The sequence below is a fragment of the Melanostigma gelatinosum genome, assembly GCF_949748355.1.
Source record: "Melanostigma gelatinosum genome assembly, chromosome: 11".
In the NCBI taxonomy this organism is placed as follows: Eukaryota; Metazoa; Chordata; class Actinopteri; order Perciformes; family Zoarcidae; genus Melanostigma; species Melanostigma gelatinosum.
The window spans coordinates 27,158,360-27,175,058 of NC_136644.1; the positions used below are offsets into that span (position 1 = coordinate 27,158,360).

General features: G+C 46.5%; 2 protein-coding genes across 2 annotated transcripts in view; one reads left to right on the forward strand and one right to left on the reverse strand.

Annotated features, from left to right (window-relative positions):
* Positions 1-7,583, reverse strand: part of pla2g6 (phospholipase A2, group VI (cytosolic, calcium-independent)) — a 14,192-nt gene extending 6,609 nt beyond the window's left edge. The window contains exons 1-9 of the mRNA XM_079279335.1: positions 7,506-7,583; positions 6,814-7,034; positions 5,708-5,917; positions 5,452-5,632; positions 3,485-3,672; positions 3,108-3,204; positions 2,814-2,996; positions 2,033-2,141; positions 1,138-1,254 (exon numbers count right to left, since the gene is read on the reverse strand). Of these exons, the coding sequence (XP_079135461.1) occupies positions 1,138-1,254; positions 2,033-2,141; positions 2,814-2,996; positions 3,108-3,204; positions 3,485-3,672; positions 5,452-5,632; positions 5,708-5,917; positions 6,814-7,028 (1,300 nt within the window). The 5' untranslated portion in view covers positions 7,029-7,034; positions 7,506-7,583. The remainder of the gene's footprint in view (positions 1-1,137; positions 1,255-2,032; positions 2,142-2,813; positions 2,997-3,107; positions 3,205-3,484; positions 3,673-5,451; positions 5,633-5,707; positions 5,918-6,813; positions 7,035-7,505) is intronic.
* A 1,729-nt stretch (positions 7,584-9,312) lies between these two features.
* Positions 9,313-16,219, forward strand: cbx6a (chromobox homolog 6a). The gene is made up of 5 exons (XM_079279343.1): positions 9,313-9,415; positions 10,162-10,205; positions 10,326-10,391; positions 10,703-10,769; positions 12,086-16,219. Exons 1-5 carry the CDS (start codon positions 9,347-9,349, stop codon positions 13,265-13,267), a joined length of 1,428 nt encoding a protein of 475 aa, XP_079135469.1. The 5' UTR covers positions 9,313-9,346; the 3' UTR covers positions 13,268-16,219.
* Positions 16,220-16,699: the final 480 nt, after the last annotated feature.

Genomic DNA, 16,699 nt, shown 5'->3' on the forward strand with positions numbered 1-16,699 from the left:
CAACTGTCCGACTGAGTCGTTACTTGTAAAACAAACCAAACAGAGACCTTCAGGATTGTGACTTTGAAGGCAGAACAAGTAGGATTCTCCTAAAGTAAAGAACAGACAGAATGATTCCTCTCAATCATCACTTCTGACCCGAGAAGAGATTTTATTATCTTACTGTTTCTGGACATCAACCTCTGTAAAAGCTGCTGGTGCAGATGGTCAGCAAGCATCGTGCACACGGTGCAACAGGTGGATCAGAAGAGCCAGAGCTTCACGTGTATAAGCTGCATTCTCTCTAGTGTCCACCAGGGGGCGACTCCTCTGGTTGTATAGAAGTCTATAGAAAATGACTCTACTTCTCTCTTGATTTATTCCCTCAGTAAACATTGTAAACATGAGTTTATGTCTCAATCTCTAGTTTCAAGTCTTCTTCAATACAGCATGATGTTCATTTAGTACATTATGCTCCATTTAGAGTCACACAGACCATAAAGCAGGGGATGCTTTAGGGCGGGAGCTACACGCTGATTGACAGGTCTCTAATAGACCATAAAGCAGGGGATGCTTTAGGGCGGGGCTACACGCTGATTGACAGGTCTCTAATAGACCATAAAGCAGGGGATGCTTTAGGACGGGGCTACTGTGATTGACAGGTCTCTAATAGACCATAAAGCAGGGGATGCTTTAGGGCGGGGCTACACGCTGATTGACAGGTCTCTACCAGAGACGTATACGGCGTCTCTACGTCTCCTCCTCAGTCCAGATATGGTCACTTCCTGTTCACTGGTTGCAAAAAACAAGATGGCGACGGCCAAAACACTGAACTGAGGCTTCAAAACCAAAGAGAGCCGTCACGAGGACTACGTCCACTTCTTATCGACAGTTAGTGGACACAATACAGAGTAACAGAGCTTCAACCCTCCAGGAGCTGACAAATGCTTCTCATTCTGCCTTTAAATGCGACCAATAAGAATCTGTTGAGGATCCGCCTCAAACTAAAACCTCTCCGTGCTGTGAGCAAACACAGGCTGTAGAAACTGAAGGAAAGGTTGATGAATGTAAGAAAAGAATGCTGTGCAGTTGTGGAAGTACACCTGTGGTACACCTGGATGCATCACAGGGGGTCAAGTGAAGGGGGGGGGCTGTTACCTATGCCTGCAGGCTTGGCCTTGTTGGAGAAGGAGGGAGGACTGCCGGGGGAGGGGGGGAGGCACCGCTGGACCCCTACACTACACAGCATGTCGAGCAGTATCTTTCTATTAGGACCTTCCATGTTAACACACACACACACACACACAGCAGAGAGAACACGAGCCAGCTGTTATTCATTTTCATGCATTGAGACAGAAACATTCTCCTCTCAGCACCAGTGAGGAGCATCTGATCAGAAGCACAGATGCATGCATCGCTCCCTGCAGCGCATCACGAGTCATGTGTGAATCACATGCTCCTCCTCCGGCGCTCTGCAGAGAGTTCGTGTGTGAAGACTCTTCAAACCGGCATCATGCAGAAAACACACGTTTGCATCTTCATGCTCTTAATCTCACACTCACAAAAGGAATAAATCCTACTTTTGTGATCGTGAAATGAATTGTTTTCCAATCACTGGCACTGTGTCGGGTAACTCATTGTGTTGCTGAATACTTTCAAATGTCTCCTCTGGTGTAGAGCAGTGAACACGTTTTCATCCTCTTTCTGCTTGTAAGACGTAAAAGCTTCTCAAAGACACGGTGACTCATGTTCTGCTTCCACCAGACTTCTGGCTTCACTCTTCACTGATTGGTTACAGAAACTTTGACCTCACTGGCTGTGAAAAACAGAAGGAGGGGCTTATTCCTGCTGCTTCTAGCTTTTAGCTCGAAGTAGAGCTGTGTACAGAGCAGCGCGTTGGCGGTCACTGAATTGGGTGAAAATAGAGCCGTTTAATGTCAGCGGCACGACGAGGAGCCGAGCTTCAGTTCTGCACTCGATGGTCCCTCCTCGCCTCCTCAGTTTAAAGCTCTCTCTCTCTCTCTGTGTCTCTCCCTCTCTCCCTCCCTCTCACCTTTGCTGGTGCGAGCAGCGATGAGTCCAGGAGTCTCTCCCAGGTCGTTGTGGATCTCCACGTCGGCCCCGAACACAATCAGAGCTTTGATCAGCTCCATGTGGTCCATCTGAAGAGCAAAACCACAACACAAAGGAAAATACAACTTCAGATCTCTGGCATTCAGGATATTCAAAAATTTTAATTCTGAAGTAATAGGAAAAAATATATATTTAGGGGGCGGAGCCTATACTCATAGAACACGTAACTAACGTTCCTCCAGAAGCCCCGAGAGACGAGGGAGAAAGAAATCTGGTGATCTGTGTTCTACGTCCGATCTGAAAGGTTGAAGGTTTCGTTGAACGTTTCTTCCTCTTGCTCAGCGTCATCGTGTTTGTTGATGTAATGCTCATGTTGGCCACACGAGGCTGAGGTGCACCACTGCACCGTGTGCTAATTACAACTACAAGATGTTTCAATTCTCAATGCTCTGGAATCACACGGCACATCGTATGTCAGCACGTTATGTAAACTCACCTGGAAGAAGACATGAAGCTGTGTCGTGGTGCTCTTCAGCCCCGTGTGGCCTACATGAGTATTACAACTGAACATCAAGGAAACTATTTTCCACCTGATTCACAGAAGGAAACGAAATTAAGGAACTTAAACCTTTTTGCATCTGTTCTCAAGTGATAAACCCGGGAGAGAAGATCACTCTTGTGTCCCTCACTGGTGTCCCAGGGCTTCCGTAGAGTCCGGCTCCTTTGATGAGAATAAAAACAAACGAGAACATGTACGTCACCTTCATGGCGAGGTGGAGGGCTGTGTTTCCGTCCTGGCCCTTGAGGTTGGCGTTGGCCCCGTGGGTCAGCAGCACCATGGCCGCCTCAAAGCGCCCCCTCCTGGTCAGAATGTGGAGGGCGCTCTCTCCGGTCTTACTGAGGTAGTTCACCGCACAGCCGCGTTCCAGCAGCAGGAGACACATCTGGCAGAGAGGACAGAGGACCAGAGCGTTACGTACATTTCCTCTGGTAGGAAGCCTCTGTTGTCGGTATTTAAACGGCTCATTGTTGATTTCGGACGCAACATTTTTCACCTCAGCAGTTTTGGACCAGTGGAGAGGCGTTCCTCCGTACAAAGAGTCCTCGGCCTGGAGCTGACCCGGGTCTGCTGTGAGGATCTCCTCCACACAGCTGACGGTCAAAGACAAAATAAAAGACGAATGTTATGTACCATCCTAAATATTAACTGAGAACATCCTCCAATCTGTCCACGGTGGACCGGTCTCTGCTGGAGGATCTGGGTCTGTCCACGGTGGACCGGTCTCTGCTGGAGGATCCGGGTCTGTCCACGGTGGACCGGTCTCTGCTGGAGGATCTGGGTCTGTCCACGGTGGACCGGTCTCTGCTGGAGTCTGAGCTGAAGGAGGTTCTGGTGAACCTGCATGAGTTCATCTGGTTTCGCCCGACTCACCTCTTCTCGCTGTACTTCATGGCGCTGTGGATGGCGTAGCCGGTGCCACCGACGACGTCGCACTTGGCCCCGCCCCCCAACAGAGCTTTGACGGACTCCACGCGTCCCAGGCGGCACGCCACGTGGAGCGGCGTCTCGCCGTTGTTGTTCAGCTCGTTCACCCCTGAACACAACCGCGAGCACATGACCTGAGAGCGAGAGAGAGAGAGAGAGAGAGAGAGAGAGAGCGAGAGAGAGAGCGAGAGAGAGAGAGAGCGAGAGAGCGAGAGAGAGAGCGAGAGAGAGAGAGAGCGAGACGGAGAGCGAGAGAGCGAGAGAGAGAGAGAGAGAGACGGCGAGCGAGAGAGAGAGAGAGAGACGGAGAGAGAGAGAGAGAGAGCGAGAGAGACGGAGAGCGAGAGAGAGCGAGAGAGAGAGAGAGAGAGAGAGAGAGAGAGAGAGAGACGGCGAGCGAGAGAGAGAGAGAGAGAGACGGAGAGAGAGAGAGAGAGAGCGAGAGAGACGGAGAGCGAGAGAGCGAGAGAGCGAGAGAGACGGCGAGCGAGAGAGAGAGAGAGAGACGGAGAGCGAGAGAGAGAGAGACGGAGAGCGAGAGAGCGAGAGAGAGAGAGCGAGAGAGAGAGAGACGGCGAGCGAGAGAGAGAGAGAGAGACGGAGAGCAAGAGAGAGAGAGAGAGAGAGAGAGAGAGAGAGAGAGAGAGACGGAGAGCAAGAGAGACGGAGAGCGAGAGAGACGGAGAGCGAGAGAGCGAGAGAGAGAGAGACGGAGAGCGAGAGAGCGAGAGAGCGAGAGAGATGGAGAGCGAGAGAGACGGAGAGCGAGAGAGCGAGAGAGAGAGAGAGCGAGAGACGGAGAGCGAGAGAGCGAGAGAGAGAGAGAGACAGAGAGCAAGAGAGAAAGAGAGAGAGACGGAGAGCGAGAGAGAGAGAGACGGAGAGCGAGAGAGCGAGAGAGACGGCGAGCGAGAGAGAGAGAGAGAGACGGAGAGCGAGAGAGAGAGAGACGGAGAGCGAGAGAGCGAGAGAGAGAGAGCGAGAGAGAGAGAGACGGCGAGCGAGAGAGAGAGAGAGAGACGGAGAGCAAGAGAGAGAGAGAGAGAGAGAGAGAGAGAGAGAGAGACGGAGAGCAAGAGAGACGGAGAGCGAGAGAGACGGAGAGCGATGAGAGCGAGAGAGAGAGAGACGGAGAGCGAGAGAGCGAGAGAGATGGAGAGCGAGAGAGACGGAGAGCGAGAGAGCGAGAGAGAGAGAGAGCGAGAGACGGAGAGCGAGAGAGCGAGAGAGAGACAGAGAGCAAGAGAGAAAGAGAGAGAGACGGAGAGCGAGAGAGAGAGAGACGGAGAGCGAGAGCGAGAGAGCGAGAGACGGAGAGAGAGAGACGGAGAGCGAGAGAGAGAGAGACGGAGAGACGGAGAGCGAGAGACGGAGAGCGAGAGACGGAGACGGCGAGAGAGAGACGGAGAGACGGAGAGCGAGAGAGAGAGACGGAGACCGAGAGAGACGGAGAGAGAGACAGATGGAGAGACAGACAGAGACAGAGAGACAGACAGAGACAAACAGAGAGAGAGAGAGAGAGACAGACAGACAGAGACAGAGAGACAGAGAGACAAAGAGAGAGCGAGAGAGAGACAGACAGAGACAAACAGAGAGAGAGAGAGAGAGACAGACAGACAGAGACAGAGAGAGAGACAGAGAGACAAAGAGAGAGCGAGAGAGAGAGAGAGACTCAAATGTTTGGCGGCTTCAACTTTATGCAAATTAGGTCCGTCCATCGTTCCTGCATTGCATATTTCTCGCCTCAAATGTTTTCAGAAACACATTTTTAATGTACGTTTAGCAGTTGGAAGGGTTTTGCAAACAAGCCACGGTGGCGACGGTGATATCGCTGAACGTCGGGCTTTGAAACATCAGAGCACACACCAATGGGCGACATCACGACGACCACCTCCTACACTCTGTGGTCTCACCTGGATGATGGCCGGCGTGTCCTGCTTGGCGGCACAGTGCATGGGCGTCTCCCCGAGCCGGTCTCTGATGTCGGTGCGCGCCTGGCTTTCCTCCAGCAGCTGCCTCACGCACGCCAGTTCGCCGCGCTCACAAGCCAGGTGCAGCGGCGTCTGACCGGAGGCGTCCCGAGCGTTGATCTGACTGGAGACGGAGAGACGTGGCGTGTTACAGAAATATCTTCCCGGATATCTTTCTCCTTATAATAATTCTTCTTACCTCTGGACATAGTTATGTTTGAGGCACTCTCTCAGGCCCGTCTCCACGGCGATGTGGGCGGAGCTCCAGTCCTGGTGGTTGCGGATGCAGTCGACGATCGGCTGGGCGGTCTCGGTCTTCAGGGGAAGCGTCTCGTAGAAGGGGCGGAGCTTGAGGGCGTATTGGGGGAACCAGTTCATGGCGTCCTCCTCTGATGCCACCTGGAACATCCTGGTTCACAGAGCAGAGATTACACCGTCACATGTCATTACATTCACTTTCTGTATTTACTGTATATGAGCAAAGACTCATTTTCAAACACTTACATCCACGATATTACACAATATTACATATTCAATGTTATTTGTGGAAAAACCTTTTGCTTCCAGACCTCTGGTGTTAAGTTGCAGGGATCATAATGTTTGATCAGAGTAAAGCTCACAGGCTGTGTGCGAGAAGTGGACGTAGACGTCATCACGTCTCTCGTTAGTCTGTGGATGTTTTGAAGTCTCCATTTCAGCATTTCACCGTCGCCATCTGGTTTTTTTATCAACCAGTGAACAGGAAGTGACCATATTTGGACGGAGGAGGAGTGACGTAGAGACGCCGTATACGTCTCTGGTCAATCACCAATCAGGTCAATCTCCTGTCAATCAGCGTGTAGCCCCGCCCTAAAGCATCCCCTGCTTTATGGTCTATTAGAGACCTGTCAATCAGCGTGTAGCCCCGCCCTAAAGCATCCCCTGCTTTATGGTCTGTGTGACTCTAAATGGACCATAATGTACTAAATGAACATCATGCTGTATTGAAGAAGACTTGAAACTAGAGATTGAGACATAAACTCATGTTTACAATGTTTACTGAGGGAATAAATCAAGAGAGAAGTAGAGTCATTTTCTATAGACTTCTATACAACCAGAGGAGTCGCCCCCTGGTGGACACTAGAGAGAATGCAGCTTTAGGACACTTAAAGCGGAATAAAGCAGGGGATGCTTTAGGGCGGGGCTACACAGTCAACAACAACACAGCGACGGCGAAACTACCAAACTCGATGCTTCAAAACGTCCACAAACCAACGAGTTACTTCACCATGACTACGTCCACTTCATGATGACATCAGTACTGACCTCAGGGTCGCGTTCGGCGTCTCGGGGCACATGAGCAGACAGTCCCACGACTGGTACTGGGTGTTCTTGTACAGGACCATGCGTCCCTCCTCCTTCAGCAGGAATTTGCCTCCGCCGCCGTAGTCGGACAGCGGCACGTCCCTCACCCGGTACGGGTTGGTGAAGAGGGTCGACACCGAGGACACGGTGTCCAGCAGCCGGCCCAGGAACTGCATCGTCGCCTGAGAACAAAGAGCAGAAATGGACTGTTTTGCCTAATGTGTACTTTTTGTTTTTTCTGCGCTAATACTTTTGTAGGTTTTAAACGAAGGACTTTTACCCAAAACAAGAGTATATTTTAGTCTGTAGTACTGCTAATACTTCAATAAAGATGTGAATACTTCTTCCACCGCTGTAACACACAGTCTCCATGCAGCGTTGCCAGTTTCAGCTGAGCATGTTTTGCAGGTTTACACGGGTCACTTGATTTGGTTTTATTTATTAAATTGGTTTTTCGTTTTTTAATGTTACTGAGGTGGAAACAGGATGAACTTCCATCAGGACTAAGACCTCACAACACAAATGCAGTTTCTTGTTTATCATATTTTATTGTAATTGTTCAATATTTTCTATTTTTAAAACACGCCCAATAAAATCAAAGCCGTGTAAATCTATATAACACATCCTACAGGGTGAGGACGTTCTGCCTCTACCTGATGTAAGAGGTTTGATCTCTGCTCTCCGGATCACAGCTGATCACAGGGTGGTTGTTGTTGTTGACGACCTGCCTGAGGAGAGAAGGCTCACACAATCAGTCATCCGTTTTTAAAAACACTTCTTTTTCAGACTGGCTTTAATGTGATGTCGTCACTTTTCTGTTTTCATTTTATTTGTTGATTTTACTAAATTATTTTATTATTTTATTTCTCAGTTTATTTTTAACGTATCGAGCTTTATGTTGTTGTTGTTGTTATTGCTTTTGCTTCTTGTGTCTGTCAATGCACGCTGTGAACTGTTTTTAAAGGTGGTATGTACAAATAAAGTTATTGTTATTAACATTTATGTACGAATTATTCGACAACAGAAGCTGCTACCTCTCAAGAGCAGCATCCGTCACATCGCAGATCTTTACGTCTGATCTCTCTACTTTACGGTGAGATCAGCGGGGTGATACACTAACGTAAAGCTGACGTGACCGTCGTGAAGAGTAAACTCTCGGGTTTCCTGTAACACACCGCTGTAGTGCCGGTGCAAACCGGGGCTGCTCCTCGTTATAACGTTAACATATATAATATAGATATAATAGATATAATAGCTAGCAGGAGACGCTAATCGCGTTGGCATTAGCTCGTTCTTACCTGCTGGTTTTTTCTTCCTCTGCGTCGCTTCGTTGACTTCTGACGGTGACATCAACAACCACGAGACGGCGTAACCAAACCTGCTACCAATCGTGATTGGTGCGAAGTTGCTCCAATCAGAGCTCGAGGAGCAGACGTCTGCTTGATGAAAGGGGCGGGGCGTAATATATAGGAGACGCTCTGTTTATAATTTTTTAACACATGGGAGAAGTTTGCCTTGAGCCTTTCTGCCATAAATCCTCTGAGTTAGGTTTAGAATTGTAATATTAATAATTGTATTATTATTGTTATTAATACAATTAACATTAAAATACAATAATACAATAACACTAATAATTGTATTATTAGTATTACTGTATTTTTTCACACTGGAAAGTGTGGAAAACGTCAATGTGATGAAAAATAAAAGGCCATAAAGTCATTTTAAAAAATGTCAAAAAATCCCACTAGTTGATAAATGAATCATAATATAAGTGAACGCAATAAAAATAGGTACAAATCTAATAAATGTAATATTAATGGATAAATAAATACACTTTACAGACAGCTAGTTCAATAAATACAATAAGAATAATTAAATGTTATTCATGCCCTCAGTGTTATTTAAAATGATCCCGCACAGTTTGTTACATATGAACTTGTGCATGTGCATGTCTTATAGGAGATTTGTAATCATAATAATTTCATATACATATTAATGCTAGGATCGCACAACGTGTCTCCCATCATAGCAATAATACAAATATTATACAATTATAAATATAAAATTAAAACAACAACAAGAACAGCAAAATACAAGCAAACAGATAAAAGTGTAAAATAAATTTAGAAACAATAGTGAAACTATACAACTACAAAAATGAAAGATTAAAGAGTCTGAGAGAAGCTGAAAATATTAATGTTTTTTAATGTAAACTAAAAACCCATTTATTCAGTATAAATAACATAAAATAGCATTAATACATATTGTAAAGTCGATGGTTGGTGTGACGCTGCTTGTAATCAGAGAAGAGATGACGAGTTCTTTCGCGGTTATTTTGCATCCTCGTGAGAGTCTTCATCGTTGCCCGGACGACCAAAAGGGGGCTGACCCAGCCACGTGACAGATAGCCGTGTCTGTGTGTGTGCGTGCGTGTGTGTATGTGCTTGTGACAGAGGGACAGAGAGAGAGAGAGACTCTGCTCATTAAAGTAAAGATGGAGCTCTCCTCGACGGGAGATCGTGTTTTCGCGGCTGAAGCTATACTGAAACGCCGCGTTCGTAAGGTGAGCTTGCACGCGCCGTCCTTCGGTCCGCATCCGCGTGCATTTTTTTGATTTCCCCGTAGATTAGCACGGCACGGCATGGCTCCAGTCTGTTATGGAGGCCTTTACTTCGCTAGCCGGAGCTAGCTAGAAGCTAGCTAGAAGCTAGCTAGAAGCTAACTAGCTCGGAGCTAACTAGCTCGGAGCTAACTAGCTCGGTCATGTCGATAAAAAACAAGCAAACATCCACACAACGAACAAGGCGGCCCGGCCGATGAGACGATGAGGGCCCGGCTATTAGGTTAGCTAGCTAGCTTTAGCTAATGTAGCTAAAGCCAACAGTAAAAAATTCTGTTTTCTGCTGCAGGTTGTGGATATAAAATATAGTCCCCATAACATAGTCATCATTGCATTTATTTACTGCTACATGAGCCACAGATGATGGAGGACTTCTCATAGTTTATCTGTACTGGATCAGACCCCTATAAATCATGGCGGGTTTACCATCTGACGTGACTGGTCCCAGTTTAACCAGCAGGTCCTCCAGCTGCTAGAACCTCATAGTTCAGATCTATACTGGTCTACTATAGTAGAAGTAGTCCAGGCTGTTTGCGACACAAGCAGGATATTTAGGGTTTAAGATGTAGCTCCTTACACAGATGATGCTGTTGTAGGATGTAAACATCGTGTGGTGGAGCTTCTATGCAAAGGACACTTGTCTCTTTTTGTCTGTTTTTGTTAATCTACCATGTGTGTTTTTCTTGCAGGCAAGACTTGAATACCTGGTAAAATGGAAAGGATGGGCCATGAAGTAAGTGCTTCTCTTGACTTAGGCTTCAATGGGAATGATCAACCCTCAGTTGTCCTTTTTCTAAAGTGAGCTATTTGTTTCCTTGTTGCCTCACGTTGCTCCGCTCTTCATGTTTTTTAGGCACAGCACTTGGGAGCCAGAGGAGAATATTCTGGACGACAGGCTGATCCTGGGCTTTGAGAGAAAGTGAGTTATTTGTACTTTTTTAAAAACAATTGTATTTACTACTGTGTCACGGTACAACAATCACAACCTGTGGTTTAAAAAGAGCCCACCGATTAATAACAGTAGATCCAAAAGAGACGTTTCCAGAATACTATTCCTAATCCAACACGAGTAAAGCAGAACATAATGTACATGCATCGTCTGCTCGGCTTCCGGTCTTTGGCTCCTAACTTTAATATGTTTCTCTATTTTGTTTACTTCAGTTATTTTATGGCTTTACTCTACGTCTCCTCCATGTGTTTATAAGTGTCTTTCCTTTTTATTCTCTACAGGGAGCGGGAAAGGGAAATGCACGGGCCGAAGAAACGCGGACCAAAACCCAAAAACCTAGCGGCGAAGGTACAGTTTGTAATGTTTATCTCTTGATTTTAACTTCTCAATCTCAAGAGGTATTTTATGGACGCTGCAACACATTAGCAACGGATGAAAAGCCTTCCAGTGTCCTCTCACATGACCCTAACATTTACACCAAAGATATTTATTTATCATGGAGTGAGTCATATTATTCCAGTGATTGTAGACTTTATTAGTGATGGATTCCTTCTTCTTGACTCCGGTAGCAGCACGTTAAAGGAGCGGAAGACGTTAAATCTCCAACAACAACGTGATTCAATGTTCATATTGTAACCACAGATGTTTACGGGGTTGGTGAAACATCATTTTAAGCAGAGTTATGTCACTGATCGTCGCTTAGCGTCAGTATCGAACCTTGTAGGACCAGAACAATCCACACGCCACCGTTTGTCATTAATGTTATTTCAGACATACTGGGGAATGTTGACTTGTTTTGTTGTTCTTTGTCTTTTATGTAAGCACAGACCTGTCAGAAAATATACATTCTAAGAGCCAATTCATTTGTATTTGGTAAAATTCATGTTGGCATTACATCACTTGTATTTGTTTCAGTATGACTATATGTAAATATGTTGCCATTTTCTTGCCACGAAGTGTTTGACGAGATCTTTTGAGACTTGGTGGTACTGCCGTATCCCAGGTTCGTTTAGTACACATGTCGAAGTCGGGTTGGAAGTAGTGAGGTCTACTTCTGTTTGGATCCTGTTTAGGTTGTTGTAACGTACAATGATCGAGGAATAACCAACATATGGACATTGGAACATCGCCTTCCGGTCACGTTATGAAGGCTCTCTAATGCATCCTTTATTTATCCATTATCGAATAAATACTTCTGTGAGTACCTTCTACACATTAAACGGACACTAGCTGTATGGTCATGAAGATGTGCTTCATGTACATTAATTGGTAAAACTATGTTTGAACCCTGTGGTTTAGCTGTTTTGCAGAACTTGGTAGGTTATTAAATAGCGCTTAATATTCCCAGTAAGCATTGATTTGGTGATTGATGTCTACTCGGGTTAATACATTTAGATGGAAAGAGATTATTTTAGTTGCATCACTATTTCTATAGCATTTAAATGAGTTATGTCTCCATGAAACAGGTCCTCGCTACAAAATAAAACATCGTTGTTGCTTTTCAAACAACTGTCACAAAACTATTTAACACACATCTTGTGACCTGCTAAACACCTAAACCAAGCTTTTCAAAGAAACAAAGTGGGCCACCAGCACTTCCCTATAGTGGTGAAGGAGGCAGCTTTTCTACAAAATAGAACCTAACTCTTCATCGTCTCCCTCAGACTCGTACTCAGAAAGGAGGGTCCAGCAGCCGAGCCTCAGACGCCCGCCAGACGACATCGCGCTCCTCCTCGGCCACTTCCGGCAGAGCGGCGACTCCTTCCTCCTCCGCCTCGCCTCACTTAGCATCTTCGTCCTCCTCTACCTCGACCGTGGCACCCTCTCCCAAACTCAACTCGCTGGCGGCCACCCACAAGCTGAAGAAAGACATTCACCGCTGCCACCGGATGTCCAGGCGCCCGCTGCCTCGCTCGGACCCCACGGCGGCGGCCTCCTTCTCCGGCTTCCCCTCCCGCCTGCACGTCTCGCCCTTCTCCGAGACCGTCCGCATCCTCAACCGCAGGGTCAAACCCCGGGAGGTCAAGAGAGGTCGGATCATCCTCAACCTGAAGGTCATCGACAAGCCGGGGAGAGGCGGCGCGTCTGCGGGTGGAAGGAATATTACGACGGGACGCCAGAACATCCCGTCTCGCAATCGCATCATCGGGAAGAAGGGAGGAGACGCTCCCTATAGACCTTTCCAGCCGCCTCTGAAGATGCTGGGCTTCCCCATGTACGGGACTCCGTTTGGGCTTCAGTGTGGAGGCCCCGTGTCCAGCACAGGGGCCAGGAACACCGACTCTACTTCCTCCTCCCAGTGCCGCTCGCCTCCGTCTCCTTCCAGCTCCACCCGCTCTGTAAGAAAGTCCAACACCGCCGCCTCAGCTGCTGCTCAGTCCTCGCCTTCCGGCAAGGCCGCCAAGTCCAGTGGACCTCCCGCAGAGACCCAGAAGAGCCAGAGCGCCACGCCAGCTGCTACTTCCCCGTCCCCCCGTCCTCAGGAGGACGAGGACAGTCGGACAACCCAAGAGGGAGGCAGGAAAAGTCCTCGCCAACGCGGGGCTAAACGTCAGCTGCCCGCCGCCGCCTCCGTTGCCACCGCCGCCCCCGGAGACCAGAGCTCCGCCCCCTCCGAACCACAAAAGGCGCCCGCCGAGGGAGACCCCAACTGGCACCCTGAAATGGCACCGAGTTGCAAGGACGTGGTGGTCACCGACGTCACCACCAATCTCGTCACCGTCACCATAAAAGAGTTCCCCTCCCCCGCCTCCCCCTCCTCTGCTCTCAGCCCTGAAAACGCCCCCTCCCCTCCCCCCGACGCCACCACCTCCGACGAACCCCCCCCTCCTCCCACCAAGCCATAGGAGAACCAGACGTCATGAAGTCGATGATCTCCGTTTGATGATGGAAGTAAATATCGCGCCAGTGTTTCCACTTCAGCCCTCTGAAGGTGTGTCCATGTGTGTGTAGCGGCGTCGTCTACTATTCAGCCATTGAAGAGGGGAATGAAGAGCGTTTTCTTTTTTAACAGAAGAAGTTGTATACATTTGAAAGCGGGCCGCTAATACGCCCTTAAATTGCCATATTGACCCCTAGTATCATTGGAGGTCCAGCTTGTTAAAGATATAAGAGGTGATGTGTTTTTGCACTGAACACAGCTGGCCTCCTACGTTGCATCAATACAGCGAGGTAAATGCACGTGACTGCATCGAAGAAAAAACGACTTCTTTTATGTTCATCAGTTGTTTTTTTAAGGCCTTTTATCCTCTAGACTGCATATACGTACAGTGAGTATTTATGTGCACGCACAACCTTTATAAGCTGCAAAAGAAAATACGTAAACAATAGTTTTCACGTCTTTGTTGTGCTTAACGTCTTTGTCTCCGCTGCTTGCGCTGTTTTTCCTCACAAACCCGACGCCTTCTTTAATCCGTCGCGTCCCACAAGACGTCTAGAAGGTCTGTCAGCTGAACTCTGATCAGACTGAAGCCACAAACCAAATGCAGCTAATGAAAACAGTGTGCTGGAGCTTTGAGCTCGCTATCCAGTTGATGGACTTCATTAGTTTGTCTTTTTACCGTCCACGTAGAGCAAAGCGGATTCACTTCCTGGTTAGTTCCTTTTACAGGTTACTGGTCAGGTTAGCTTCGTTAGCATGGTTCAGCCCACAGAGCAAGAGGAACTGAGCCAGGACAAATGTTGGTTAATCGTGGTGTAACGGACCGTAGTGGCTCCGTACTGACCCCCCTCACAGTTCACCATCACAGTGTAAATAAAGTTGTACAGACTCAGTAGAACATGTGTTTCTAGTCTGATCTCTGATCATGTTTCATTGTAAACAACCAAGCAGTGTTTAGACCAACAGGAGGAGAGCTAGTAACGTTAGCAGCACCGCTAACGGCTAACCAACAGGAGGCGAGCTAGTAACGTTAGCAGCACCGCTAACGGCTAACCAACAGGAGGAGAGCTAGTAACGTTAGCAGCACCGCTAACGGCTAACCAACAGGAGGAGAGCTCGTAACGTGAGCAGCACCGCTAACCAACAGGAGGAGAGCTAGTAACGTTAGCAGTACCGCTAACGGCTAACCAACAGGAGGAGAGCTAGTAACATGAGCAGCACCGCTAACGGCTAACCAACAGGAGGAGAGCTAGTAGCGTTAGCAGCACCGCTAACGGCTAACCAACAGGAGGAGAGCTAGTAACATGAGCAGCACCGCTAACGGCTAACCAACAGGAGGAGAGCTAGTAGCGTTAGCAGCACCGCTAACGGCTAACCAACAGGAGTAGAGCTAGTAACGTTAGCTGCACCGCTAACGGCTAACCAACAGGAGGAGAGCTAGTAACGTTAGCAGCACCGCTAACGGCTAACCAACAGGAGGAGAGCTAGTAACGTTAGCAGCACCGCTAACGGCTAACCAAGGAGGTTCAGTTACATGATGATGCCTTCAGGCTCTGCTCAGTGAACATGAGTACTGGCTGAAGGTTCATTATAAGGTTATCATGATGTGTTCACATGTCATCTGTAAAATGTAGATTTTGTGATGAACTAGAATAAATCCAGTAGTTTGAAGGAGATGTTTATGAACATAAAATAGATATTAGAGATGAATTATGAGCTGTTTAACTTCTAACACGAGCTCTAAACACATTATACAACATTAACAATAATCATAAGTATTGGATCCGTTGAACCGCTATCTGTTACTCATGCTGATGGATTAGTCTTCAGTTCTTCATGGATGACGGGTTTCAGTATCTCTGCCATAATATATATGAATGTTATTTCCCACTTTCACTGAGTTAAATCTGAATGAACAGCAACAACATTGATTTTCATGTATTGCATCAGACAGTTTGGCGTTTTGACCATCGCCATCTTGTTTTTTTATCAACCAGTGAACGGCAAGTGACCATATATGGACTGATGAGTGACGTAAAGACGGCGTATACGTCTCTGGTAGAGACCTGTCAATCACTGTGTAGCCCCGCCCTAAAGCATCCCCTGCTTTATGGTCTGTTTGACTCTAAATGGGTGAACACAGACGGTCTACGATCTCTTACGTGCTTTAAAATAATTTTACAAAAAGAATACTTCGGATACATCAAATTGTAATAACCTTAGAAAGGCTCTCTGATGTCCTGGATGGTTCTAGTTGTCGGTACTGTTAGAAATACTCATCGGATTTATTCCAACACGTCCGTCAGATGAAGGAACTTCAACCTGTTTGACGTGTTCTGCGGATGGATTCCCGGAGGTTTATGGGATGTGTTTCTTTGTCTTTCATATCTTTCCGTGGTGGGTAGAAGTGACTCTTACAGTTGGTAGATGTGAGTTCTTATTAGGCTGCTTTTCTTTCTGTCTCACAACTTCAACTTGTTCTCGTTCAACCAAACAGGGCTCTTGATTTTATTATTTAGGCTTTTTAAAGTTCATATCTCGATGTCATTTAAGTGTTTGTGTGAATTAAAGAAGGATCCTTGTTTAAACGTGTGGATAAAGAAGCTTAATGTGTTTTTATCTCCTTTGTACTGTACTTTAATACTTTGTTTTAAAGATATGCATAATATTGTTAATGTGAATGCATTGTTTTTATTATTAGTCCAATATGGGTTTGTTTCCGACAGGTTTTTAATGTGTCAGGACTGCAGTTGTGTGATATGAATAATGTACGATGTGTAGACGGTAATGAGGACGATGACGTCATAATGTATCTTCTGAAGCATGTTTTAATCAAACCCTTATTGTACACATCATGAATTCTGTGTTGTTGCTTTCTGTGTTTATTGTTACAAAGCTTTTCATTAAAAGCTCTTTGAAAAAAAGGTTTTGTTCTGTTTCTCATATTCTGGAGCCTCTGGGTGAAAAGTTAGGTTAACTTAAACCTAAAGTTAATTCAAACCTTAACTTAAGCCAATTAACTTAAGTCAACTTAAACCTAAACTTAAGTTAACTCAAACCTTAACTTAAGTCAACTTAAACCTTAAGTTAACTTAAACCTTAAGTTAGGTTAATTCAAACCTTAAGTTAGGTTAATTCAAACCTTGACTTAAATTAATTCAAACCTTAACTTAAACCTTAACTTCACTTAAACCTTAACTTAGGTTGATAATGCATCCGGTTAACTGACGTCTAGTAGAAGTTAACTCTCAATCTTTACAAAGATATTGTGGAAAATTCCGAAGACCAGTCGGGAGAAGAAAGTGGAGGTTTTTCAGTTAATATCAAATAAGACAGTCTGATGAATGAATGAAGTTGCCATGTTAATTTATTTGTCCGTAGACGGAGAGAACAGTCT